This window comes from Thalassophryne amazonica, chromosome 15 (assembly GCF_902500255.1).
Source record: "Thalassophryne amazonica chromosome 15, fThaAma1.1, whole genome shotgun sequence".
NCBI lineage: Eukaryota > Metazoa > Chordata > Actinopteri > Batrachoidiformes > Batrachoididae > Thalassophryne > Thalassophryne amazonica.
This window is the reverse complement of record NC_047117.1, coordinates 4,631,680-4,657,349: the sequence shown is the minus strand read 5'-3', so window position 1 is coordinate 4,657,349 and position 25,670 is coordinate 4,631,680. Positions and strand designations below refer to the sequence as shown.

The 25,670-nt window shown below is 41.1% G+C and overlaps 1 protein-coding gene across 1 annotated transcript in view; it reads right to left on the bottom strand.

Annotated features, from left to right (window-relative positions):
- Window positions 1-1,681: 1,681 nt before the first annotated feature.
- Window positions 1,682-25,670, bottom strand: part of col9a1a (collagen, type IX, alpha 1a) — a 32,967-nt gene continuing 8,978 nt past the window's right edge. The window contains exons 6-32 of the mRNA XM_034187905.1: window positions 25,402-25,437; window positions 25,108-25,131; window positions 24,156-24,209; window positions 23,486-23,539; window positions 23,105-23,137; window positions 21,475-21,531; window positions 21,339-21,392; window positions 19,216-19,269; window positions 19,052-19,105; window positions 18,706-18,759; window positions 18,548-18,601; window positions 16,225-16,278; window positions 15,291-15,344; window positions 14,995-15,048; window positions 14,852-14,896; window positions 14,602-14,655; window positions 14,397-14,450; window positions 14,261-14,314; window positions 7,018-7,089; window positions 6,640-6,675; window positions 6,501-6,545; window positions 6,272-6,304; window positions 5,119-5,265; window positions 4,913-4,967; window positions 3,372-3,560; window positions 2,557-2,634; window positions 1,682-2,386 (exon numbers count right to left, since the gene is read on the bottom strand). Coding sequence (XP_034043796.1) covers window positions 2,181-2,386; window positions 2,557-2,634; window positions 3,372-3,560; window positions 4,913-4,967; window positions 5,119-5,265; window positions 6,272-6,304; window positions 6,501-6,545; window positions 6,640-6,675; window positions 7,018-7,089; window positions 14,261-14,314; window positions 14,397-14,450; window positions 14,602-14,655; window positions 14,852-14,896; window positions 14,995-15,048; window positions 15,291-15,344; window positions 16,225-16,278; window positions 18,548-18,601; window positions 18,706-18,759; window positions 19,052-19,105; window positions 19,216-19,269; window positions 21,339-21,392; window positions 21,475-21,531; window positions 23,105-23,137; window positions 23,486-23,539; window positions 24,156-24,209; window positions 25,108-25,131; window positions 25,402-25,437 — 1,758 coding nt within the window. The 3' untranslated portion in view covers window positions 1,682-2,180. The remainder of the gene's footprint in view (window positions 2,387-2,556; window positions 2,635-3,371; window positions 3,561-4,912; window positions 4,968-5,118; window positions 5,266-6,271; window positions 6,305-6,500; window positions 6,546-6,639; window positions 6,676-7,017; window positions 7,090-14,260; window positions 14,315-14,396; window positions 14,451-14,601; window positions 14,656-14,851; window positions 14,897-14,994; window positions 15,049-15,290; window positions 15,345-16,224; window positions 16,279-18,547; window positions 18,602-18,705; window positions 18,760-19,051; window positions 19,106-19,215; window positions 19,270-21,338; window positions 21,393-21,474; window positions 21,532-23,104; window positions 23,138-23,485; window positions 23,540-24,155; window positions 24,210-25,107; window positions 25,132-25,401; window positions 25,438-25,670) is intronic.

Below are 25,670 nucleotides of genomic sequence, written 5' to 3'. Positions count from 1 at the left end.
TGCCATCTCCTCCACGAGTCCATCACGTAACCCATCACATGCGTCCCAGCAGGACAGGTCGGGTCCTCCGCTCCCGAAGGTCTTGTAGAAAAAATAGTGTCAATTGCGTTCAGAGACCACTTTAACAGATCCATTTTTGTTGTTTCCAGAAGAGCAAAGCTGCAGCCTCACAGACAACACGCCACAAAAGCAGGAAAGATAAGGAGGGAGGGAGAAGAGAAAAGTGCATCCGTCTCGGTCGAGTGCAAGCTGGCAAAAAAAAAAAAATGTGGTGGTTTAGTTGCAACAGTTCTGTTTTTTGCATGTTCTGTCAATCTTGTATTCTGCTGCTTGTGTTGTCAGATTGGCCATAGCAGATGGTCACCCCGCTGAGTCTGGTCCGCGTGAGGTTTCTTCCTGTAAAATCAAAAACCTCTGAGGGAGTTTGATCCCTCACCTGTGTGTTTGCTCATGGGGTGGGTAAGGCTGATATGGTGTTCCACTGGACCATCCGAGCTGTAATTCCACACTGGAAACTCAGGTGAGCTCCGTGTAAACCACATTCACCAATCTGACTCGGTAATTATCTTGCAGTAAGTTTCTCTGATGAGTAGTCAGGAGTTGTGGATCTTGATGTTGTCTTGACAGTGGCGGGTCACAACCTCATAACAATTCCTCTCCCAAAGTGGTGGAGGACAGAGGAGTTTGATGTCCCGTACCCATGAGAATCCATATTTCCCTGAGCAGATGTACTGGAATGCTTTCAGATTATGTAAATCTCTTTGGCTTCCCCCTTTTTTTCCCAAATCAAGGTCACCACAGCAGATCCAGATCTGATCTGCTGTGGTGACCTGCCCGTCCTGATGCAGCTCCACATGGAGTAGAGAACAGACAGGAGTGATTTTGAACCAGAAACCTTCAAGCACACGAACCAAACCATTCATCCACCGCTGTGCCCGCTGGAATGCATTTAGATTGGGAGTCGGAAATACCGACTCGGAATTATCAACTTCCAGCGTGCAGCACAATGCACCGTGAGACCAGAGGTCCCTGGAAATCACCTGACCTGCATGTTTTCTGACTTTGCTCCTCCCACTGCCAATAATCAACCTGTGGTTGCAGCAGATGGAAAGCCTGCAGGTTAGGTGGTGTGAAGGAGCAGGGATGGCAGCCCAGAGTCCAGACTTTAGGACCTGCTGGAATGACTTTGTCAAACCAACAGTCGCTGAGGGAAACTCTGAGCTGAGGAGTGTAGTGATAAGTGAGTATACGGTCTGGTGGGGTCCCCACCTCTGACGTCACCTTCATGGGCTTGAGAGTGAAACCTGATGGATGATCACGTTGACTGCATTGTGAGGGAAAAATTTGTGATAAGGCCAGGCTCATATTTCACCTCGGCTGGGAATAGACCGGTTATGTGCCTGGATGGTTGCCATCCAGGACCCATGGCGGCTCTGTGGTGTGTTGACTGCAGTGACGCTCCAGACTGGACTTCTAAAGTAGCTGCAGAGAAACAGTTCCAAAAGCAGAAGTCGCTTTAACTTAAGTTTTATTGCACCATTAAAAAGATTAATCTCTTACAGCAGCTGAAGTGAGTCTTCATCAGACTGACGTCTTGTTTTCACCTCCTGGTTTGTTTGGACGTATTAATCACAGAAATCCAGATTTAGTTTTTCCTTTGCATGTCTATAGAAAACATGCAAAAGCTTACCAAAACGTGTTTATTTCCTCCTTTTGTACAACTCAGTTTCACGTTGATATAATAAATAAGAATTTATATAAAACTGTTGAAGTATTCACACAGCGCCCCCTCCAGTCAGTTGCCAGAAGTGTTTAAACAGTGTTTACATTTCAAGGAAAAGCAGAAATGAGCGTTGTCCTGCAAAGGAATCGTATCGACACATTTACATAAACTTACAGGGAAAACTCGCCGCACTGCTCCTTTAGTGTTACTCCAATGAAAATATATGCATTTCAGTGACTTCCTAATTCATAAAAATGGTTTTGTTTTATTTGTACAGAAATTGCGAGCTGATGTGAAAACAGTATTTTAATAGCTGACAAGAACTGTTCAGCGTCCACCTTCAAAGAGGAAAAATTCTTGATTCCAAGTCAAAAGAGGCAAACGTACATGGAGTGATTAAAAACTTCATTCTGCTCCAGTCTCTTGAGTTCTGCTCCCGTCCGGACTCGGACCCTCTTCACATCTCACTGGGGCCCTTCATGCTGGAGTCTTTGGCCGAAACCGGCGACGCCACCATGGGCAGGACGCACTGTGACGGCTCACAGTAACCGTTGAGACCAGCGGGACCTGGAGGCCCAGGAACACCGGGAGTGCCGGGAACGCCACGCGGACCCCTCTCTCCATCACGGCCGTGTGTGCCGTAAGCCGGTCGGCCGGGTTCACCTGTCACCAAGCAGAGGAAGGGTTGGTGTGCAGTGCTTTTAAAAAATAACGACATACTTTGACATTTTGTCGACTAAGAGTTAATTGAAAATAACATCATTCTTGTTCGGGACTTTATTCACTGATGATAAAAACAACTGCAGGTGATTCTGGAACGCGGCATCTGTTACCTGGTAGACCCGGAGCACCTGGTTCTCCTTTGGTTCCTCTAGCCGTGGGCCCTCTGTCGCCTCTGTCACCTTGGTCACCTGCACAGTGGAAGATAAATAACACAAATGAGATAAACACAAATTTCAGACTCTCCCTTTATGCTCGAGGTCACTGCAGAACATCTGATATGGATGTACCCCGGACACCCTTCCCGGTACAACTCCACCTTACATGAAGGATGGGGCACGGATGGTCTTGAACCAGGAACCATCTGTTTTGGAAGCAAGTGCACTACTGAACCTTTCCTCCCCAACAAAAACCTAATTTGCTGGTTTTCGCAACCCCACCCAACACCCAGTCTATGCAAAAACTGAACAGTGTAGGAACCAGAACACATCCCTGAGGAATGCCGATTTTCACTGGGAAAACGTAGTTGCTACCCTTGCATTATATTGCATAGTATAGTCAGTATAGTCTTGACTATATGGTGGAAGGATAGATTCCGCTGGGGATTCTGCTAACGTTTTCTTACTCCCTGCACAGGGAACAGTTGTGGTTCTGAGAGATCATTTAATTTGTTCTTCCCTTTACCTGATGTTCTCCATCCATTGGTAACTTTTGGGGATATCCTGGCAGTTACCTGACAAATAGACATCATGATCTCATTAGCAGCTTCTAATTTTTACTTTGCGTCACTGTTTCATTTGTTTGCGTTGGCTTTGGAGCACAGGAAGGGTAACAGCACTGGATAACATTTTCATTCATCTTCATTTTGAGAGAGTTTGGAGATTCAGTCCAGCAATCTTGAAATCACTATGCTGATAGTCCTTCTCACCTTTTAGTCCTTTGCGGCCCAGCAGACCAGGTGGACCTTTGAGACCAGGTAGGCCTCGTGATCCCGTGTGTCCAGGGAAACCATTCTCTCCGGCAGGGCCTGGAGGTCCAGGTGGGCCAGGGGGGCCGGGGATTCCAGCGATGCCTGACTCAGGCCTGCTCAGGCTCGCTGCTAGCTGGGCCAACTGTTCTGTGGCACAGGACAATTTATTTTAGCCATTTAGCTGAAAGACCGTCTCCACATCAGTCACTAGATCAGCAACACTAGTTCACAGAAAAATTAATGCACCAATAACCGGAACACTGTCCAAATACTTATGGGCCTGAGTGTATATCACATTATATGGGTGATTCTTTAACTACGGGCACTATTGGCCTTGTAAATGTAATTTCCACCACACCATTGCCTTACAATATAAAGCGCCTTGGGGCAACTGTTTGTTGTGATTTGGTGCTATATACATGTGCTCTGTCACTGTTTATCTCCATAGAAACTACCCAAACAATCTTTCATACAAACTGTTTAAAGGGACATTACAGTGTTGTGGTGGAAATTATGGCAATAGTGTGGGACAACTACATTTTGTTTAAAAAAATCACAACAGTTGTATGACATTGAATACCCCAATTATGTTTTGATTATTTTACTGATATTTTATTCAGAGATATTTTAAAACATTAGAAAAAACGTTTCTTTACCATTCATTTTTATCATTGAAGATCAAAAGTCTGGGTGAGGGACAAGCACAAAACGGCAATATTTGCATATAATGATGCTGAAAAAAGGTGAAAAAGTCATCATAGACTACTAGAACAAATTTCTTAACACACTTTCATTGTAAAGATAACTATAAAAGTGTGAAATTTCCCCTTTTTTCTGTTTTTCATACAATATGATTAAAGGACATAATAAGTGCCCGTAGTCTAAGAATCACCCATATGCAGAGTTTGATGGGGCAGGATTAATGACTGACCATATTAAGGGCCAATAACACTGACCTTTTTGTGGCTTTTATTGTGTAAAGGCTGGTCCTGTTTTTATTGTCTGTGCAGGTGAGCCCCCTCATGCACCAAACTAAATTTCTCTGAAACGAGACGATTAATAAAGAACTTTGAACTTTGAACCTGGGCTTCGCCTGGGTCCCCTGCTGGTTAAAACTGAGAAACGGACTGGGAACCTTTAAGGTTGGTTTTGACCTTTCTGAAGCACCACTGGATGAGACGTGTTGGTATTTGGTGCAATGTAAATAAATTCAATTGAGATTACATACATTCAATAGAAATAAAATATCCAAAAGGTTCCCAGATCAAATCAGTCAGACTGATTTCAGAATACACCCCCGCCCCGCCCCCATCCCAACCCAATAAAAACTCAAAAAGTCTCAAGTCGTCGCTGATTCTCCTGATTCTCCACTGATTTCTACTTTAAAACTCGATTTGACTTACGTTGACAAACTGATGCCTGATGTTGATTAAACTCAGAAATTTGCGCTGTCGGTTGTAACGTGTCTGATTGTTGTTGCCATGGTAACAGCCTCTTACCTTGCATGACTCTCATGCAGACCTGTTTAATGTGCGAGTCTGTGGGCGACTTTCCCTGAAAAATAAATAAGACGTTGACGTTAAGTCGTTATTCTGTTTTGTCTTGTTGAATTCCAGCTGAACCTCATTGTTGGCTGAGTTCTTATTTTGACACAGTAGGACACTTTTAGCTGGTTCAGGATGATTTCATGGATGAAAGGTCTCACCGCTGGTCCCTGTCCCCCAGGCAGGCCGGGTACTCCGGTGTCACCCTGCATCCCACGTGGGCCCGGCTGACCCGGCTTGCCCTCGTGCCCCAGCTGGCCTCGGCTCCCCTCAGGTCCTTTGTTTCCCGTCTCTCCTGGGGGGCCGGTCTGCCAGAAACAACAGCAAAACATAGAACAGTCTGGAGACGACAGACAATTTTAGCTCGACAGGAAAAAAATTATACAAAAGGAAGCGGAGCCAAAAAAATGCACGTTGATGAGAACGAGACGCATCTTAAGACAAGATCAATAAGTGATAATTATTACCAATATCTTGACCGATGTATAAAACTGAGTGATGTCAGTCACATCATGTGACATTTATTCTGCCTTTGAGTTTCATCCCAAAGCTCACAGAAAAATATAATGAGGATGAGGTTATGTATGTGGAGTGATGCTGTCGAGGTTACGTATGTGGAGTGATATTGAGGAGGTTACGTATGTGCAGTGATGCTGTGGAGGTTACGTATGTGCAGTGATGCTGAGGAGGTTACATATGTGGAGTGATGCTGTGGAGGTTATGTATGTGGAGTGACTGAGGAAGTTATGTATGTGGAGTGATGCTGAGGAGGTTATGTATGTGGAGGTTATGTATGTGCTGTGATGCTGTGGAGGTTATGTATGTGCTGTGATGCTGTGGAGGTTACGTATGTGGAGTGATGCTGTGGAGGTTATGTATGTAAAGTTATGTATGTGGAGGTTATGTATGTGCAGTGATGCTGTGGAGGTTACATATGTGGAGTGATGCTGAGGAGGTTACATATGTGGAGTGATGCTGTGGACGTTATGTATGTAAAGTTATGTATGTGGAGGTTATGTATGTGCTGTGATGCTGTGGAGGTTATGTATGTGCTGTGATGCTGTGGAGGTTATGTATGTGCTGTGATGCTGTGGAGGTTATGTATGTGCTGTGATGCTGTGGAGGTTATGTGTGCAGAAATGCAAGTCTTGGCTAAAATACGCTTGGACTGGGAGAAAATGCGTTTTTGGAGCAGATCCGCTGTGTCACAGGTGGGAAACCCCACGTATTTGTTTCGTCTGCCCACTAAACCACCTGATTCTATAAAGTCTTCAGGGATTTGTGTTTGAATCCCTCTGATGTCAGTGAACATACCGAGCCTTTCTCTCCAGCTTCACCTTGGTCACCCTGTAATTAAAAAAAGAAATATTACAACAAAATGTCAGAACTAAAGTTTCTGAGAGTGAAGCTTTAGACTCATTTTTCATCTCGTTTCATTTCATCACAGATGAATATTTTCAGTCTGTTGGTTTTCACTGAAACAGAAATGTTTTCTGAATGACAAAAGTCTGAGCAAGACCAGTTTCCACACTCGATCACTCACCACGTCTCCTCGCTCTCCCGGCGTTCCTTCAGCACCCGGAGAACCCTAAAACATCGAAACATGTTTCACTGTGAATCCGGCCCGTTTGTGGTGTAACCTCAAAGCTCGGTGCAATGTGAGCGCACTCGAATTAACACACCTGATCTCCCTTTGGCCCGTCGAGTCCCACTGCACCCTAAGAACAGGAAACACCACAATTACCCGCAGGAAGCTTCACACAGGTCCAAAAGAATTTGGACACATTGGAAGATTTTTTCCCTCAAACAGGAAGCAGGTACTGTGCTCATACATGGCTGAAGGAAAAGACCAAGAGCAGACCGTCCTCAAAGAGTGAGTGTGCGTGCATGAAGGAGGCTGGTGAGGGAAGCCACCAAACTTTTTTTTTTTTGTGAATGTAAAGCCGTTTTAAATTCAGAACGGATCAGTTCTGGCCAGACTACAGGTGCTGCAGGTCAGAGTCGGTAGCTCGAAGCCCTCGTGCTGTAAACTATGTGCTGTGTCAGTTCGTATCTCTCACCCGGTCTCCCTTCTGGCCTCGATATCCAGCTGGGCCAGGAAGTCCTGGAAGGCCCGGGTCTCCTTTGCCTCCCTGTTAAACAAAATAAAATGTGAATCGCACAAAACCAATAAACACTGAATCATGAATCGAGCTTCACAGAGGTCACAGGGTCATGTTGGCATCATCTAAACAGTGAGGCCAGGCGGTTCTGTGGAACCTGATCCACTCAACCATCCATGTCAGGGTTCAGTACAGTGCTCAGACCAGATTCAGGAACAAAGCTCTCTTTCAGAACGTCAGTTTCTTTTCCGGAGCCCCACCAAGCTGCAGAAACAGCCGGTGGTCCTCTGGGTTCCTGTGACCAGAGTCCATTCAGGTCCTTGGTGCAGCGTGGTCCACACAACCCTGCAGCCTGGAGGGCGGCCGCACCAGATACCAGACTTAGATTTGTCAGTGATCCTTGTGTGGAATCACAGCAGACAGTGTTCATGAACAGTTCTTTATATTACAGACTTTTATTTTGAAATTACTGGACTTAAACTGTATGGATTAGCTTTGGAGTATTTTCTTTTTCACAATCTTCTTTTCATCCATGATTATCATAATTCTGTTCAAATCCTCTCAATGATTTTTCTTCATAAAAATACAGTTTTCTGCCCATTTATTTACTTTGTATGTGTTACTGCCAGAATATTGAAAAAAAAAAGTGTAATTTATATTTTTTCACAACGGTAAATTGTGCTTGTCAGGAGAAATTCCATCCTTCTGACAAACCTTCATATCTTAAAACCAATGTTGGGCACGTTACTTTAAAAAGTAATGAATTATAGTTACTTCTCCCAAAAAGAAACTGAGTTAGTAACTGAGATACAGCATTATAAAAGTAATTAGTTCCTAAGGAAAGTAACTTTTGTGTTACTTTAAAAAAAGTTCAAATATGCCAATGAATTTGGATTGTCCAAACAGTTTCTTCCTCTTATTATTATTATTATTATTATTATATCTATATTAGCCAAGTAGCCTCTGTGTGTGTGTGTGTGCACGTGTGCATGTATGGCTTTGATCACAATGAAACCAGGGAGATTTGACATTTGCATTTTGGTATACTTACAGTTGTATGCAAAACTTTGGGCACCACTGATAATTTTCATGATTTTCCTTTATAAATCATTGGCTGTCTGGATCAGAAATTTCAGTTAAATATATCATATAGCAAAAAAACACACTGATATTTGAGAAGTGAAATGAAGTTTGTAGTATTTACAGAAAGTGTGCAATAATTATTTAAACAAACTTGGGCAGGTGCATAAATTTGAGCACCCTTGTCATTTTATTGATTTGAATACATTTAGCACTAATTATTGGAACACAAAATTGGTTTGGTAAGCTCATTGACCCTTGACCTCCTTACACAGGTGAATCCAATCAAGAGAAAGGATATTTAAGGAGGCCATTTGCAAATGTTTCCCCTCTTTGCATCGCTTCTAATGAGTGGCAACATGGGAGCCTCTAAACAACTTTCAAATGACCCGAAAACAAAGACTGTTCAACATCATGGTTTAGGGGAAGGATACAAAAAGCTATCTCAGAGATTTCAGCTGTCAGTTTCCACTGTGAGGAACATAGTGAGGAAATGGAAGACCACAGGCACAGTACTAGTTAAGGCCTGAAGTGGCAGGCCAAGAAAAATCTCAGATAAGCTGAAGCGAAGGATGGTGAGAAATAGTCATAGTCAACCCACAGACCTGCTCCAAAGACCTACAACATGATCTTGCTGCAGAGAGTGTCTCTGTGCATCGTTCAACTATACAGCACACTTTGCACAAAGAGATGCTGTATGATGCTATAATGCAGAGGAAGCCTTTTCTGCATACACGCCACAAACAGAGTCACTTGAGGTATGCTAACGCACATTTGGACAAGCCAGCTTCATTTTGGAATAAGGTACTGTGGACTGATGAAACTAAAATTGAGTTATTTGGACATAACAAGGGGTGGTATGCATGGCTGAAAAAGAACACAGCATTCCAAGAAAAACACTTGCTACCTACAGTAAAATTTGGAGGTGGTTCCATCATGCTGTGGGGCTGTGTCACCAGTGCAGGTACTGGGACTCTTGTTAAAGTTGAGGGTCACATGGATTCCAGTCAATATCAGCAGATTCTTGAGAACAATGTTCATGAATCAGTGACAAAGCTGAAGTTGTGTCGGGGCTGGATCTTTCAACAAGACAACAAGCCTAAACACTGCTCAAAATCTACTAAGGCATTCATGCAGAGGAGCAAGTACAACGTTCTGGAATGGCCATCTCAGTCCCCAGACCTGAATATTATTGAAAATCTGTGGTGTGATTTTAAGTGGGCTGTCCATGCTCAGAAACCAACAAACCTGAGATGTTTTGTGAAGACGAATGGTCCAAAATACCTTCAATCAGAATCCAGACTCTCTTTGGAAGCTATAGGAAGCGTTTAGATGCTGTTATTTCTGCAAAAGGAGGATTTACTTGATGTATTTTTTTCTGTTGGGGTGCCCAAATTTATGCACCTGCCTAATTTTGTTTAAAGAATTAATCCACACTTTCTGTAAATCCTATAAACTTCACTTCTCAAATATCACTGTTTGTCTGCTATATGATATATTTAACTGAAATTTCTGATCCAAACAATCAATGATTTATGAAGGAAAATCATGGAAATCATCAGTGGTGTCCAAACTTTTACATACAACTGTATGTATTTTGGGTCAAGGATGAACACTGCGAAAACGGAAAGTTGATAGGACAAATATTTTTTGAGAAATTAGCAATTTTAGCTAACTAGTAAACAATGGACGTTGTGCTGCAATGCACCATGGCAGTTCGGGGTTTTGGGGTTTTAAATGTTATTGTGGATCATGTTAGTTTAACAGTGTTGTTAGTGTTATTGATTTATTGTGTTTTGCAGTTCAGTTGGTTTAGTTAAGTGTTATGTTGCTGTTACTATGAGTTAAGTGTCATGCTCCATAAGTGAAACATAAGTGAAAAGTGTATTGCTTTTAATGTCTTTCGCCACAGTCTGTTGGTCAAATTAAGCCACCTGCTTACAGCAGAATGCAGAAAAGACAAAAACCTCTGCATGTGTGCATGCAATTTTGATCACTCACAAACTGTGCAAAGCTGACATTTGCTATTTGGTATGTTTATGTATTTTGGGTCAAGGATGAACAGTACCAAAACCGAACATTGATAGGAGTAATATTTTTAGGGAAGCTACATATATTAGCTAACAACAATGGACATTCTTACTTACATTATGGACTCACACACCAATCCAGCAGGGGGCGGTAAATCATCTATATATTAAAAGCATGTGTGTGTGATTTTATTTAGTAAGTTCTATGTAAGTACATAATATAATTGTAAATACATTAAAAATGCATGGATGACACAAGAAAGTTAAAACACTTATTTCCATTGTGGCCCATTTAAAAATCAAATGACAAAATAGAAGTAAAAATAATAATACTCATAATAATAATAACAATAACGATAGTGTGTACAGTGAGGCAAAAAAGTATTTGATCCACTGTAATTTTTATCATAGGTACACTTCAACTGTGAGTGACAGAATCTAAAAAAATAACAATTCAGAAAATCACATTATGACATTTTTTAAATAATTAATTTGCATTTTATTGCATGAAATAAGTATTTGATCCTACTAGAAAAATGGACCTTATAATTGGTACAGAAACCTTTGTTTGAGCTCAGATGTGTCCTGTAGTTCTTGACCAAGTTTGCACACTGCAGCAGGGATTTTGGTCCACTCCTCCATACAGATCTTCTCCAGATCTTCCAGGTTTGGCGTTTCAGCTCTCGCCAAAGATTTTCTATTGAGTTCAGATCTGGAGACTGGCCAGGCCACTCCAGGACCTTGAAATGCTTCTTACGGAGCCCCTCCTTAGTTGCCCTGGCTGTGTATTTGGGGTCATTGTCATGCTGGAAGACCCAGCCTTGACCCATCTTTAATGCTCTTACTGAGGGAAGAAGGTTGTTTGATACATGACCCCATCCATCCTCCCTTCAATATGGTGCAGTCATCCTGTGCCCTTTGCAGAAAAGCACTCCCAAAAATGATGTTTCCACCCCCCATGCTTCATGGTTGGGACGGTGTTCTTGGAGTTGTTCTCATCTTCCAAATACGGCGAGTGGAGTTGATACCAAAAATCTCTGTTTTGGTCTCATCTGACCACATGACCTTCTCTCATGTCTCCTCTGGATCATCGAGATGGTCACTGGTGAACTTCAAATGGGCCTGGACATGTGCTGGCTTGAGCAGGAGGACCTTGCTGCCCTGCAGGATTTTAAACCATGACAGCATCATGTGTTACTAATGTAATCTTTGTGACTGTGGTCCCAGCTCTCTTCAGGTCATTGACCAGGTCCTCCTGTGTAGTTCTGAGCTTTCTCAGAATCATCCTTACCCCACAAAGTGAGATCTTGCATGGAATCCCAGACCGAGGGAGACTGACAGTCATCTTGTGTTTCTTACATTTTCTAATAATTACACCAGCAGTTGTTGTCTTTTCACCAAGCTGCTTGCCTATTGTCCTGTAGTTCATTCCATCCTTGTGCAGGTCTACAATCTTCTCCCTGGTGCTCTTAGACAGTCTATGGTCTTGGCTATGGTGGACAGGTTGGAGTGTGATTGATTGAGTGTGTGAACAGGTGTCTTTTATACAGGTAGCAAGTTCAAACAGGTTTAATTAATACAGGTAAAGAGTGCAGAATAAGAGGACTTGATTAAAGAGAAATTAAATTTTTTAGTCTGTCTCTCACAGCTGAAGTATACCTATGATACAAATTACAGACCTCTCCGTTCTTTGTAGGAGGTAAACAATTTAGAAATAAATTAAGACATTAAATTAACATAAGAAAATTGCATAATTAACAGGAAATAAAAGGGGCGAGTTCTTCTAAAAACTGTTGAGGTCTGAGGTTCTACAAACAAGCCATTCCAACTCATTATAGGAACTTTGCTTAATTTATTACCGCCAGAGGTGGGACAAAGTCACCATCAAGTCACTCTCAAGTCAAGAATCAGCAAGTCCCAAGTCAAGTCTCAAGTCATAATGACCACCAATTGCAAGCTGACTTGAGACTTGACTTGAAACTTGTTGATTCTTGACTTGAGAGTGACTTGATGGTGATTTTGTCCCACCTGATTACCACCCTTGAAAAATGACAGCTACCTATTTTCTAAACACTACCCAATCTAGAACACTTTAATAATAATAATAATAACTTATTATTATGTAGCACTTAAATTTGGCCAAACGGGAGCACGCTTGTTACCAGAGCAGAAGGTTTCCACGTTAAAACCACCCATTCCTGCAGATCCATATCAGATGTGCTGTGGTGACCCAGAGTGAAAAAGGGGAGAAGTCGAAAGAAGTCACGATTAATAAATAGAACTCATGATTATTAAACGGTGCATCCAGAGAAAGTATTCACAGTGCTTCACTTTTTCCACATTTTATGTTGCAGCTTTATTCCAAAATGGATGAAATTCTTTTTTTTTTCCTCAAAATTCTACACAATACCCCATAATGACAATGTGAAAAAAATTTTTTAGATTTATGCAAATTTATTAAACAAACAAACAAAAAACTAAGAAATCACATATAGATAAGTATTCACAGCTTTTGACATGAAGCTCAAAATTGAGCTCAGGTGCCTCATGTTTCCACTGATCATCCTTGACATGTTTCTACAACTTAATTGGAGTCCACCTGCGGTCAGTTCAGCTGATTGGACATGATTTAGAAAGACACACACCTGTCTACATATAAGGTCCCACAGTTGACAGTCAGAGCACAAACCAAGCATGAAGTCAAAGGAGTTGTCTGTAGACCTCTGAGACAGGATTGTCTGGAGGCACAAATCTGAGGAAGGGTACAGAAACATTTCTGCTGCTTTGAAGGTCCAGATGAGCACAGTGGCCTCCACCATCCGTAAATGGAAGAAGCTGGGATCCATCAGGACTCTTCCTAGAACTGGCCGCACGTCTAAACTGAGCGATGAGAGGAGAAGTACCTTAGTCAGGGAGGTGACCAAGAACCCAATGGTCACTCTGTCAGAGCTCCAGCATTACTCTGTGGAGAGAGGAGAACCTTCCAGAAGGATAACCATCTCCACAGCAATCCACCAATCAGGCCTTTATCGTAAAGTGTCCAGGCAGAAGCAGGAGAAACAAAATTCTCTGATGAGATCTGATAAGACAAAGATTGAACTCTTTCGTGCCATGTTTGGAGGAAACCAGGCACCATCCCGACAGTGAAGCATGGTGGTGGCACCATCATGCTGTGGGGATGTTTTTCAGCAGCAGGAACTGGGAGACTAGTCAGGATTGAGGGAAAGATGAATGCAGCAATGTACAGAGACATCCTGGATGAAAACCTGCTGTAGAGCGCTCTTGACCTCAGACTGGGCCGACGGTTCATCTGGCAGCAGAACAATGACGATTTTTTTCACATTGTCATTATGGGGTGCTGTGAGTAGAATTTTGAAGGGAAAAAATGAATTTACTCCATTTTTGAAAATAAGGCTGTAACATAAAATGTGGAATAAGTGAAGCACTGTGAATATTTTCTGGATGCACTGTAAATGTTTTTCCCTAATTCTGAAGCTGCAGTGGTCCGGTTTGGGAACATGCGCTGGTGTTGCGCATCACCAGACCAGAAGCATCAAACTGAGATTTGTTCCAATCAGATTCAGTGTTCTTCTCCTTTCTCCAGATCTTTGTCCCACCTCAGTGTGGGTCTGATGTCTTCCAGGCTACAGCAGTTTATGGATCATTGTCTTTGCCAAAGAGCACTTTGATATTTCGGTGCCATCATGGCATTGAACCGTCACTTAATATACAACCGGATCTGCTGATAATCAATCAAATGTGTATAAATGTTTCAGTGTAACCACAATCTGCCTGTACGTCCTCCTGAAAAGCACAAAACTGGCAGTGCTATAAGCCCCTTCCTCTAACGTTTCTGTAACCAGTTATAGCTGTTTCTTGGTGAATATTGAATCGAAACAAGGATTGCTCAATAACATTAAAAAAAAGCTTGCTAATTCCCAAAAATGCATCCACAGCGACCTTCCGAGGATTAAAGGAAGAAACCAAAAGGAAGCTCAGTTATGATTGTATCATATTGTGTGTTATAATATTCTGGCTCACTGGCCACATCTGGCCCCCAGGCCACCAGTTTGAACCCTGTGTGACCTCACCCTGACTCCTGGTGGTCCCAGCGGCCCGTCGGGTCCTTTTTCTCCTCGGTCACCCTGGAACACAAACGGTGAAGGTAGAATTTTGACAGAAAACACACTGATGTCCAAACTTGTCTGAGGAGTTGTTGAGACTCACGGGTCCGCCTCTGGGTCCGACTGGTCCCACCTCGCCCTGCTCGCCGCGCTCACCCTCCAAAGAAAAAAGACAAACATCTATCAGCAGCAGCTCCTTTCATTCTGAAAACCAACCAGATCTTTGGAGTAAACCTTTAGAAGCTGCTGTTTCTGACTGAGGATCTTGTTTTATTAACAGCAAATTGATGGATTTGATTTAAACGGACCTGTTTTCCTGGCGATCCCATCAGTCCTACAACACCCGGATCACCGGCGCTGCCCTGGAATGCAGTATTAGTTCAATTAATTTAGGAAAGACAGATGACTGCTGAGAGTTATTATTATAAATGACAACAGAATGTAATCATTACAAAAATGTATTTAAATGTATCCAACTTATTATTTCAATGCCACAAACAGATTTGAGTCCATTATATCACTTTTTAGTTTTATTTTATTTTATTTATTGGGCCTTACCTTCGCACCACTGACACCTTGTTGACCATAAGCGCCCGGCAAACCCTGCACGAAGACAAACGCCGTTAAATCTTGTAGGCCGTAAATTCAAATTAAATTCAACACTGTTGATGGTGATGTTTGGGGTCAGAGGTCGTACTCACAGGTAGTCCCTGAGGGCCGACGTCACCTGGAGCCCCATTTTTACCTGGCGGACCCTGAATAACAATCAAACAGTCAATTATCTGTGGGAGATTTGCTAAAGGGCACTTCAGCTTAATTAATCAGTAATTTAGTTGATTGAATCCAATAAAACTCTTGTTCTCGTTATCTTGTGGGTTTTTGGGGTTTTGGACTTTGTGCGACCTTCAGAAAATAACCAAATCTGAACCATGATCCTTGAGAGTTCTCATGTTTGCCGACCGTATCGGTAAGGACTCCAGCAGTGGGATGAACTGACCTTTGACCCTGGCAGCCCCGGGATTCCCTCACGGCCGTCTGGACCAGGGAGACCCTGATCACCAGAGAAACCAAACCACACACACACACACACACACAAACAAACAAAAGAACAGCCAGAGAAAAGAATTAGTTTGGAGCTTTGGTTGTAAATGAACTCAGATATTTATATATTTATATTTATAACCACACAAGTCATTTCACCTGAAATCAGACAAGTTTCCCAGATCACCTCGGAATGTTCTGAAAACATTCTGAGGCGTAACTCGACTGACCTCCAGGACTAAATCCAAAATATCCCCCCAAAAAAACACATCAGAATTGAATAACACTGTTTACTCATTTAATACCTTTACTGTACAAATTTTACTGTACAAATGTTGAATTTATTGATTTCTGGGAACATTTGTTGTAGAATCTAAAGATTTAGTCAAATCAAGTGTGATTTTAGTCACAATGTCACTGTGTGACAATAAAAATAGCCAAAAACAAAGAGCTGAAATCTGTTTTGTTTGTGAAACTTTCTGCTTACAAAATAGTTTTGTTGTTGTTGTTGTTTATATCTCTGACAGAATTGTAAAAAAGATTGCTTTTGCTCTTTCATTTTTTTATCTAAATGCTGACAATGATCAGATAATAAATCTGATAATTGTGAAAATGATTAGCATTTTAACATACATCCCAGAGTCATCTGTGTTGTTGGTGCTTGAAGGACTTTAGAAGTTCTGATTTTCTAAAAAGAAGCAACAACAAAAAGGAGATGCTCCTTACAAAGATCATCAGTTTGCTCTGCTACTGTAAAAATGTCGTCATCGTACAGCGATTCCAGTAAATCAGTGATGTGTGGTTGGAAACGTAAATTAGAGGTCGTATTAGGAGGTCGGTAGAGTGATTGATTGATTGATTGATTGATTGATTGATTGATTGATGCTCACAGGCTCTCCTTTCGGTCCTGGCACTCCTCTGATTCCAGGTGGACCCTGATCTCCCTGCAAAGAAACAAAAGCATTACAAGTCAGATGGATTATAAAAAGTGTTAAATTGTTACTTTAAACACAGATTCCATTTTAATCACATTCAAATATTTTAACGATTGTATTGATGTATTTTAAATTGAAACAAGGTGGTGGAATTGAAACTGTGTGTGGGGGGGGGGGGGGGGTCTGTAAATCTGATGGGTTTTTTTTTTAGTCTTTTGTCAATGTGTGATTTTGAAATGACACAATTAACACTGCTAATGTCAAATGCTCATAGCCCCGCCCTTTTTTCCACTTCCACCCCAAAATCCATTGGTACCTCAGTTCTCAGTGAAAATTTTCACCAGTTTTTCCTAAAGAAATGAAGAAACAAACAAACAAACAATCAGTGTGTTCTAATAGTAGGTGATGTGTTCCAATTTTGAACAAAGATTTTAATATTTCTTGGCTCCGCCTCTTAATGTATCTGTGAAGGCTCTCAGTTGTCCAGGTGGTTTCCATAGTACAGAAGCTTGAATCTTCGACTGGACTGGGTTGCTTGACGCGAGGACGTTTCGCTTCAAATCACAGAAGCTTCCTCAGCTAAAATTCTTGCTCTGGAAGTCTGACTTCTGTCTGACTCTTGTAGAGACGAATAAACAGAAGCCACAAAAGCTGGAGTTTTAAACCTAACCAGACCCCTCCTACTGAGAGGCAGACTGCTGTTGGCTAGTGACTAAACAATAGCTCTAATTAGCAACTATTGTGCTCTAGTTAGCACCCTCCTAATGACAGGGCAGCTGTCCCTCTTAATGATGGGATGGACAACTCTCCTGATGACGTGAATGACTCATTACCATGAACAAAAGACTGAAACTCCTTTGACCTGAGTACCCCATTGTAAACAGGGGACAAAGTGTGTCTCAGACCCCCTCCCCGGTTAAGGCTGGGTTTCAACTGTTTCACATAGAATGCTTCCTTGACACCTCTCTCAAACCATTTCTTCTCTCTGGCTAATATTTTAACTTCCTTGTCCTCAAACGTGTGGTTAGTGTCTTTGAGGTGGAGATGAACTGCAGACTGAGGTCCACTGGTGCCCTCTCTGCGGTGCTGGTATAGCCTTTTGTGTAAAGGTTGCTTCGTTTCACCTATGTAGTGTTCGTTACAGTTTGCCTGACATCTGATAGAATACACTACATTACTCTGTTTGTAACTAGGGATCATGTCCTTAGGGTGAACTAATTTCTGTCTCAAGGTGTTAACCAGTTTAAAGTAAACTGGGATTTTGTGCTGTCTGAAGATCCTCTGTAGTTTTTCCCCTACTCCTGCTAAATAAGGGAGAGACACTCCTCTTCTTCTTGTCTCCGTCTCCTGTCTATCTGGTCTCTTTGTTCTCTGGGACTTCTGCACTTTGTCCATGGACCATCGTGGGTACCCACATACTGTGAGGACTTTCTGGACAAGTTGTTGTTCTTTAGCCCTTCCCTCTGCAGTTGTGGGCACCTGTAGGGCTCTGTGTTGAAGAGTCCTGATCACCCCGAGCTTGTGTTCAAGGGGGTGGTTTGAGCCTCTTAATGTAGACCCACCTCTAAATGGAATGACGCCTGATCCAGATCCAGCTAAATAATCTTGCCAAGTTTTGTTCAAATCTGATCAATAAACACTTTGGGCCTGATTTACTAAGATTGCAGATGACGAGCAGATATTTGCGCAAGCAAGCAAAACATTTGCGTGTTGGGGTGGAGACAGTTTTGCGGGTGATTTTGGTAACGTGATGTAATTTTTAAATGAAATTAAATCAGCCACTTGCAGGTATTGTGCTTTGTTACATACAAACGCCACATAACTGAGCTTGTTCACACGCTGGCAATAAAGAAAAAACTTATTGTTCATTCCGTGTTATTTTAGCAAACTGGTGCATAATTGTGGTGCGTTCTGCCAGTGGAACAGTCACCTGTGATCATTATAAATAAATGACTTGCAATGAGATACAAACCACAAATTTAAGTAAAAATTTATGAACTGTAATATTTTAATAAAAGCAAGTAAAACTGGAGTGTTGAGGGTTGTAACTCCATCTGTTTTTGGTGATCCACTCTGAATGGTTTGTGTTCCTGACCGGATCAGAATTCTTCTTGAAAGTGGGTTTTATTGTGTGTTTGCAGTCTGATTCACAAACCTCCAGAAAGACCAGTGAAAAAAACCAGAACTTAAGAATGATGATACGGAACAAACATCATTTTCCTTCTCACTGCCACTGTATGTTTTTGTTTTGGATCTGATCCCATGTGGAATATCTCACCAGAACGCCCTTTGGTCCGGTCTCACCGCTCACTCCTCTCTGACCTGGATCACCCTGGAACATAAAACCAAATTTTTATTTTTTTATGAATCAGATCTCTTCTGTCTTAATGGGAACCAACAAAAATCAGCAGCAGTGAAGGTACCGCTGACACTCACTGGAGCTCCTGAGACTCCATGAGGACCCACGTCACCGGAAAGTCCACGAGGTCCCTGTTTGGGAGGCGGAACATAAAATACTCTCAGACAAAAATCTGCACCCACAGACTGTGTGTGTGTGTGTATGTATGTATGTATATGTGTGTGTGTGTGTGTGTGTGTGTGTGTGTGTGTGTGTGTGTGTGTGTGTGTGTGTGTGTGTGTGTGTGTGTGTGTAGCCTGACCAGGATTCTAAACCCAGGTCCTTGATCCAAAGACAGCGGTGTTACCACTAAGCTAAAACCCTAAGGTACAGACTACAAACTCTTCTGCACTTGTTGTGACCTTTGACCTTGTGACCTCTTACCCTGTCTCCTTTGGAGCCCGTGATTCCTGGGAGGCCTCTTGGTCCACCTGGGCCCTAAAATTACTCAGCGGACACACAAACATCTCATGTTAATCTCTTTGACCGTGTCATCGAAGTGTTTCCATGGTGACGGCATGATGAAAGAAAGTGGGGAAATATTTTACTGGTAATCCCGGAACACCGACTTCTCCCTGTGGTCCTTGTTCTCCTTCTTCTCCCTGAAAGTCAACAAAAAATATTGTTTTGTTGTGTTTGTTTGTAAGAAGGCCTGTACGGATGTCACTGACTCCAGACACACATTTTGAGGTAAATAAATCCGATTTTTGAGGATGGTACAAATCCATGATTATTTCTAATTAATATTTTTCTGTATCAGCATATAGTCCCCTGATATTTGTGCAGTGGTAAAACAGCACCCCCAGCTGGACTGTAATGGTAAGGACAGTATGTGCTCTTCTTAGTGTTATTCAGTAAATGAAGCTGCAGGGGCTGATCTAGATTCAGGTTGGGGGGGGCAGTGACTTGGTTGATTGGTTGGTCTGGAATGCATGTCCTTATTAAGGGAGTCCCGGGACATGAGTTCCTTTTCAGCTGATGTCCGCTGAGTTCATCAGAACACTTTTGTGCGTGCGAGTAGAGATCAGGAGGAAAGATTTGTCTTCTACTTCTCCTGTGGCTGATGGTTCATTGTGGGCTCCTGAAAGCTCCAGTGTCAATTCAGCAGAAGTGGACATGAAGCTCAACTGTCACTGAAAGGATGCGTCACATCAGACACGTCAGACAACATAATCTGTGTTCCAATTACAGTTATGATAACGACCTGTACCCCTAACTAACTAAAAGCCTCTCACCGTGGAAGACAAAACCTTTTTCCATGTGTCTGTACGTGCACAGTCAGTTTGGATTATGTGTGTGTGGGGGGATTTTTATTCCTCGCTGCCATGCACCTGACAACACCCGCATGAAAACACTTCGCGTGGAACGTTTTAATATATAAGAAGGTACATTAAGTTAATTGCGGACGCACCACAGTTTTGTCCTTTCTTCCATGAACTGTATAAAACAGAGTTTGACTCACAGAACTCAGTGTGGAGCTTTAATCAAAAGAAGACGACAAACAAAAAAAAAGAAAAGAGGTTTCTGAAGAGGACGACAGTCATGTGACTTTTTTCAGTCCCTGCAATGTTTTTTTAATCTGTTTTTGTGTTTTTCATGGCTGTCAGTTGTTTTCCAGCCATAGAAAGTCCAGTGAAACGTGCCATTTGTCCATTTGTCCAATGATGTCAATTTGTTTTTTTGTAGATTTTTCCAACGCTGTCCTTAAATGACAGGGAAACATGCGCGCACCCGCACAAGATAAATCTAAACTGATGAGCGTGAAAAACTAACCATTTAATATTTATCTTGTTTTGTTTTCTCTTTCTCTCTAACTCTCTCTTTCACTCTCAGTGTGCACAAACAGTGAGGAAATATGACAGCAAACTGCTCAAAATCTAGCATATATGTAAAAAAAAAAAAAAAAGAAGCAACTTGCCATGGAAATGTGACATCATCTGTAGCGCACAAACTCCATGTGAGACAAAAACACACACAAGTGCTGCTGAAGCGTTTACACAGAAAGGTGTTTTCGCGTCACCTCGGCGGATCGAGTGCCTTTTTTAAGTAACATGACAGACTAACACTCACTCACCCCCACACCCCCCAAAAAATAATTTGCCACCAAGTTGTATCACATAAAAGAGTTAGATTCTTTTTGTAATTCTTGTTTTTTTTTTTTCATGCAGTTGTCTCATTTGAAAATAGTAAACTCTCACAGAAGGAATAAAGTGTTGAATACGTTTATGCTGTGAAGCTGCTCAGGGATTTGTGGCATTCTGATTGGTCTATGTATAATTTCATGTCAAATGAATTTTCACAAATCTGTAGTGTAAACATAAATCGTATTTAATTTATAAAAAAAAACAACAACACACATTTAATGCTATTTAACATTTTTCAGAACTTGTGCTGTTATTATAAGTGACACTGGATGGGTTTAGCTGAATGCAGTTGCCAGGGTTTGTCTTAGTGACAGACTGATTTCAGTCCACTTTGTATCATCATTGGAACTAGAAGATGTGGCACATAGGAGATGCACAGCGCGATCTAAACTACAGCTTTGTGTGACCCTCTGAAATGACTTCTTTTTTTCTTTTTTTTTCTTTCTTGCACAGATTAATAAAAATTTATATTTTTTCTTACAGCTTGTCCACTGTTCATAATATAACCAAAGGGAGATTGACAGCACCTTGTGTCCTTGTCTTCCAGGCTCACCAGATTCACCCTTAACACCTTTGTGGCCCTATAAATAGAGATGAATTAAATTATTCTTTATTGATATTTCTATATTTCAAACCGTATCACTGAGATGAAATTAGACTTACCTTCATACCGCTGAGACCTGGATGTCCACTCAGAGCAGACGGACAGGCGTGAGGACACTGAAAAACACAGCAGCCTATTTGAGGTCATGGAAGAGCCCTGCCACTAGGAGGCGCCACCGACAGTGGCGATCTGCTAGCGCAGAATCTGGTGTCAATTTTGCTGTTTGGCTTTACAACTGTCAGAAAAAGACACTAATCCAGTAGAACACAACTGTAATCTATTACCGTAAAGAAAATGTTCTTCATAATAAATTAAATTTTGAAATAAGTAACATTCAGCAAGTTTCTTTTTATTCTGTAATGATGCAACATCAGTAGAGGATTGCGTCATTTCCTCAGTGCTATTTGAAAATCAATCAGAAAATGGTCAAAGGTGATCTAAACTTGGGTCCATAAATATCTGGACACAGGTAGAGTTCTTTTTGCAAATACCATCTTAAATTCACACTTTTAATTTATATTCAAAACACCATTTTTAGCAGAGTGAAAGTAATGGGACACAGAGATAATGCACACCCAGGTGTGTCCAGTGTTAAATTTGCATTTGTACTCTGCTCTTGTTAAGTATTAAAGTAAAAACCAGCAAGCTGTTTAAATTAAGCTTTCAACAGCCTGAAGAAAAAAAAAATCCCTAAAAGCTTAAATACACAGAGTTAAAAACAAAAACAGGTGACCAGATGAAGAACACCCTGCAGGAGGTAAGTGCTATAGTCACTGGCCACTTTATTAGGGACATGCGTTTAACTGCTAATTAAATCAAATGATTAATCAGCCACTTCCTCTCACCTGAGGACAGGGGAAAAAGACAAAAACTGGACAGTGGAAGACTGGAAAAACTTCATGCAGACCCATGAGTCTTGATTTCTGGTACGGCAAAAGGAGAGTCAGCCTGGTACCAACAAGATGTCTCTAATGAAGTGGCCAGTAAACGTATGTGTCAAATTTAAGAATCAGGAGAAGACTTGATCCGAGTAAACAGAAAGAGTTGCACCGCTGATCCAACTAGGACCTAATGTCCTTCAAATGAAACCTAAATGTCATTTATAGTCATTATTTGTGCTCAACTACAGTCTACTATTACAAGCAACAGGTTCATCAGGTTCTTGAAATGGAGGAATATTTCCACCTGGTGGACATTTACCATTAATGCAGGTAGAACAGAATTTCACCAAGAGCTCCAGTATGTTAAATGACTAAAATAATGTCAGTGTCCGTAAATGTATGTACTTATTGATACAGTTTACCATAAATAAGCCAAAATGACCCAATGCAGTGCAAAAAAAAAAGTGTTTCTCAAAGAAAGGTTCTACTTTTTTGTTGTTCTTTTTCTATATGTGTGTTTAAAAAAAATTAAGCTCTGTACAGGTCCATCAGGCTGGTGCTTATCGCCCGATTCTACAGCGTGAAGCAAACAAGAGTCGAGGACCCCCCCCCGATGGGATGCCCACACAGGTTACTGCACCCTGGTCCAGTCGAGCCCAGTAACCATTTTTCAGCTGGGTGGACAGAGGCTATGCCGATTAAGTGTTTTGTCCAAGGACACAGACACGTCTCTGTCTGTGTATTTTGTGTAGTATTTTCTGAAATAATTTTGCTGGCTACAAACAGTCCAGTTTGGGGTCAAACTTACCAGGTTCTCGCCTTGATACACACCTGGAGGACCCTGGAGGAAAGAAAATGTATATATATGATTTGAACTAAATCAACTGGTTTATTGTGTTTGCAGCACAGATTTTTTGTTTGTTTGTTTGTTTTACTCTGATTGTGTTTTATTTGCGGAATTGATGTTTCATTTATGCATCCTCAGCTGGAATAAAAATCATTTTAGATCATAAAATAAAAAAACAGCTATTTGTTTCACTTATTTCAGATGGTAAATCTAAAAAAAAAAAATTCTGATATGAAGAAAAACAAAATCCCGACAATGTTTTCATTTACGTTTTTTATGTTTAAAAAATGGCACTTAATTAAATTTTTGTAATTTATGAGTCAGTGGACATTTGGTATTTACCCGAGGACCAATAGGTCCAGGAAGTCCAACTTGACCTCTTTTGCCTCTCTCACCCTGAAACAGACAAAAAAGAAAAAGAACGAAATGAAAAAAGCATCATTCACCATCAGTCATCAATGTCAATGTTGTTTCAATGATTTAAAAAAAAAAGTTTTTTAAGAGCCATGTGTGTACAATTATCATATAACCTTCAACTTAGTGACAACTGTTTTTTTCTGATAGACAGACAGACAGACAGACAGACAGATAGACAGACAGATAGATAGATAATTAACTTTTTGACGTTATACTCCATGAAATATGGAATTTGATGTTTCCACAGAGGTGCCGGACTTGCAGGTACTGTGAAAATTTAAATCACTGAGTATGAGAGGAAGGGGCGAAAAAATCTGCCTAGAAATGGCTTTAAGTTCTGAGGATTGCTGTCAGATTAGTTGTGGGAAGAAATGTACAATTTCCAAAGATCAACATTTAAAATAAAATTTGCATTTTCCCACCAGTCACTGAAGGTTCTTAATTTAATTATTTGTGCTGAAATCTTGAAATGTTTTCAAGATATTATCAATAAACTAAAGATTACAAATCCCATTTTTCGTGATTTGTTTTTCACTCAGGTGGGTATTGGACTTTAAGAATGAGAATTTGTGTGTGAAGTGATGACGGCACTCACAGGAGGTCCAGCTTTGCCCACTTCACCCGGCAGCCCGTCTGTTCCCAGAATCCCCTGTTAACAAAGAGTGACATCATTTCAAATCTGTGTTGATTCAACTCTACAAGTGCAAGTTAACTCTTTAAAGGTGTCATTTTAACTCCATGAGGTAAATGAGAAATACCCTGATACTATAACTGTTCTGTTGTCTCTGAACCAGGAGCTTGTGGATTCAAATCAAACTTGAGTGCTTTGTGGCATTCCTATAAGCAGTCATACGTTTATCGCAGGACAGTGTTAAAAATTATCTCTGTGGTGTGAAAAATACACTTTCAAATATCGTAAAGTAAAAGTTGCTTGCGTCATACAGTTAACACCATTAAATAATTAATATTTTAATATTACTGAAAATGCAGCTTTAACTCATACTTGATGAGAATTGCAAAAACTCAAAAATTGTGTTTAATTTTAACACTAGGATAGTTAAAGTAACAATGAAGGGTTTACTGTTTAATTCAAACTGTGAGGATTTGAGCTTTTTTGTCATGGGCTGGGTGTGGCTGAACTGCTTGCCTCTTGCAACTGCAAACAATCATCTACTCCAGTGCAGTTTACAAGACCGACTCATTCATCCACTCCATGCTAGTTTGTTTGCACACCACCTGTGGCGGCCATGCTAAACGTCACGACCTGTTCTGCCCACACCTGTGGTACACTTTGGGCTTTTTGGACAGATCCCTAGTTTTTGGACTTTGACTCTTCTCGTTTGGTAAATAAAATCACTTTTTTCACTTAGTCAGTGGTGTGTGATTGCCTGCATTTTGGGGTCCAATTTAGTCATCTGTGTAATAAAACCTACAGGTTCATGTTTTCATCCACATATCTTGCATTTTTTTATTGTTTATTTGTTTGTTTTGTTACAGTTGGAGAAAAAACCTACAGACTTTTGTGGAAGGTGGTGGTCGATACTCACGTCTAACCCATCAGGGCCAAAACCCTGTGAGGAAACAGATCAGATTGATGGTGTTAAATCAAAATTCAGTGATCAATAAAAACCTGCAGACACCATTTGAGAAAATTCTCACAAACAGAGTTTTTTTTTATGAGTGGGGAGAGCCTGGTTCATAAGTATTTGGACAGTGATTTTAATTTTTATTTGTTTTGCGCCTCTGTCCACCACCACTACGGGCTTGAACAGAAACAATCAATATATTCTTGCAGTGTGGACTTTCATCTTTAATTCTCAGCATTTAACAAAAATACTTACTGGCTCCCCCTGTGGTCCACGTGCTCCTCGTTCACCCTAAAAACCAAAAATGAGACAAAGTTTTTCAATGTAAATTTATATGAACACACACACACACACACACACACACATAGAATTGTGGGACTTTTTTTGATGTTTACATAAAACCATTTTTTTATTTTCAATATGCAGAAAAAAAAACCCTTTTAATAGTAGTCCATCAGGATTCACATCAAATGATGGAAAATGTTTGTCAATCAGCTGCTGTGGCTGTTTGAATGTTTTAGGAA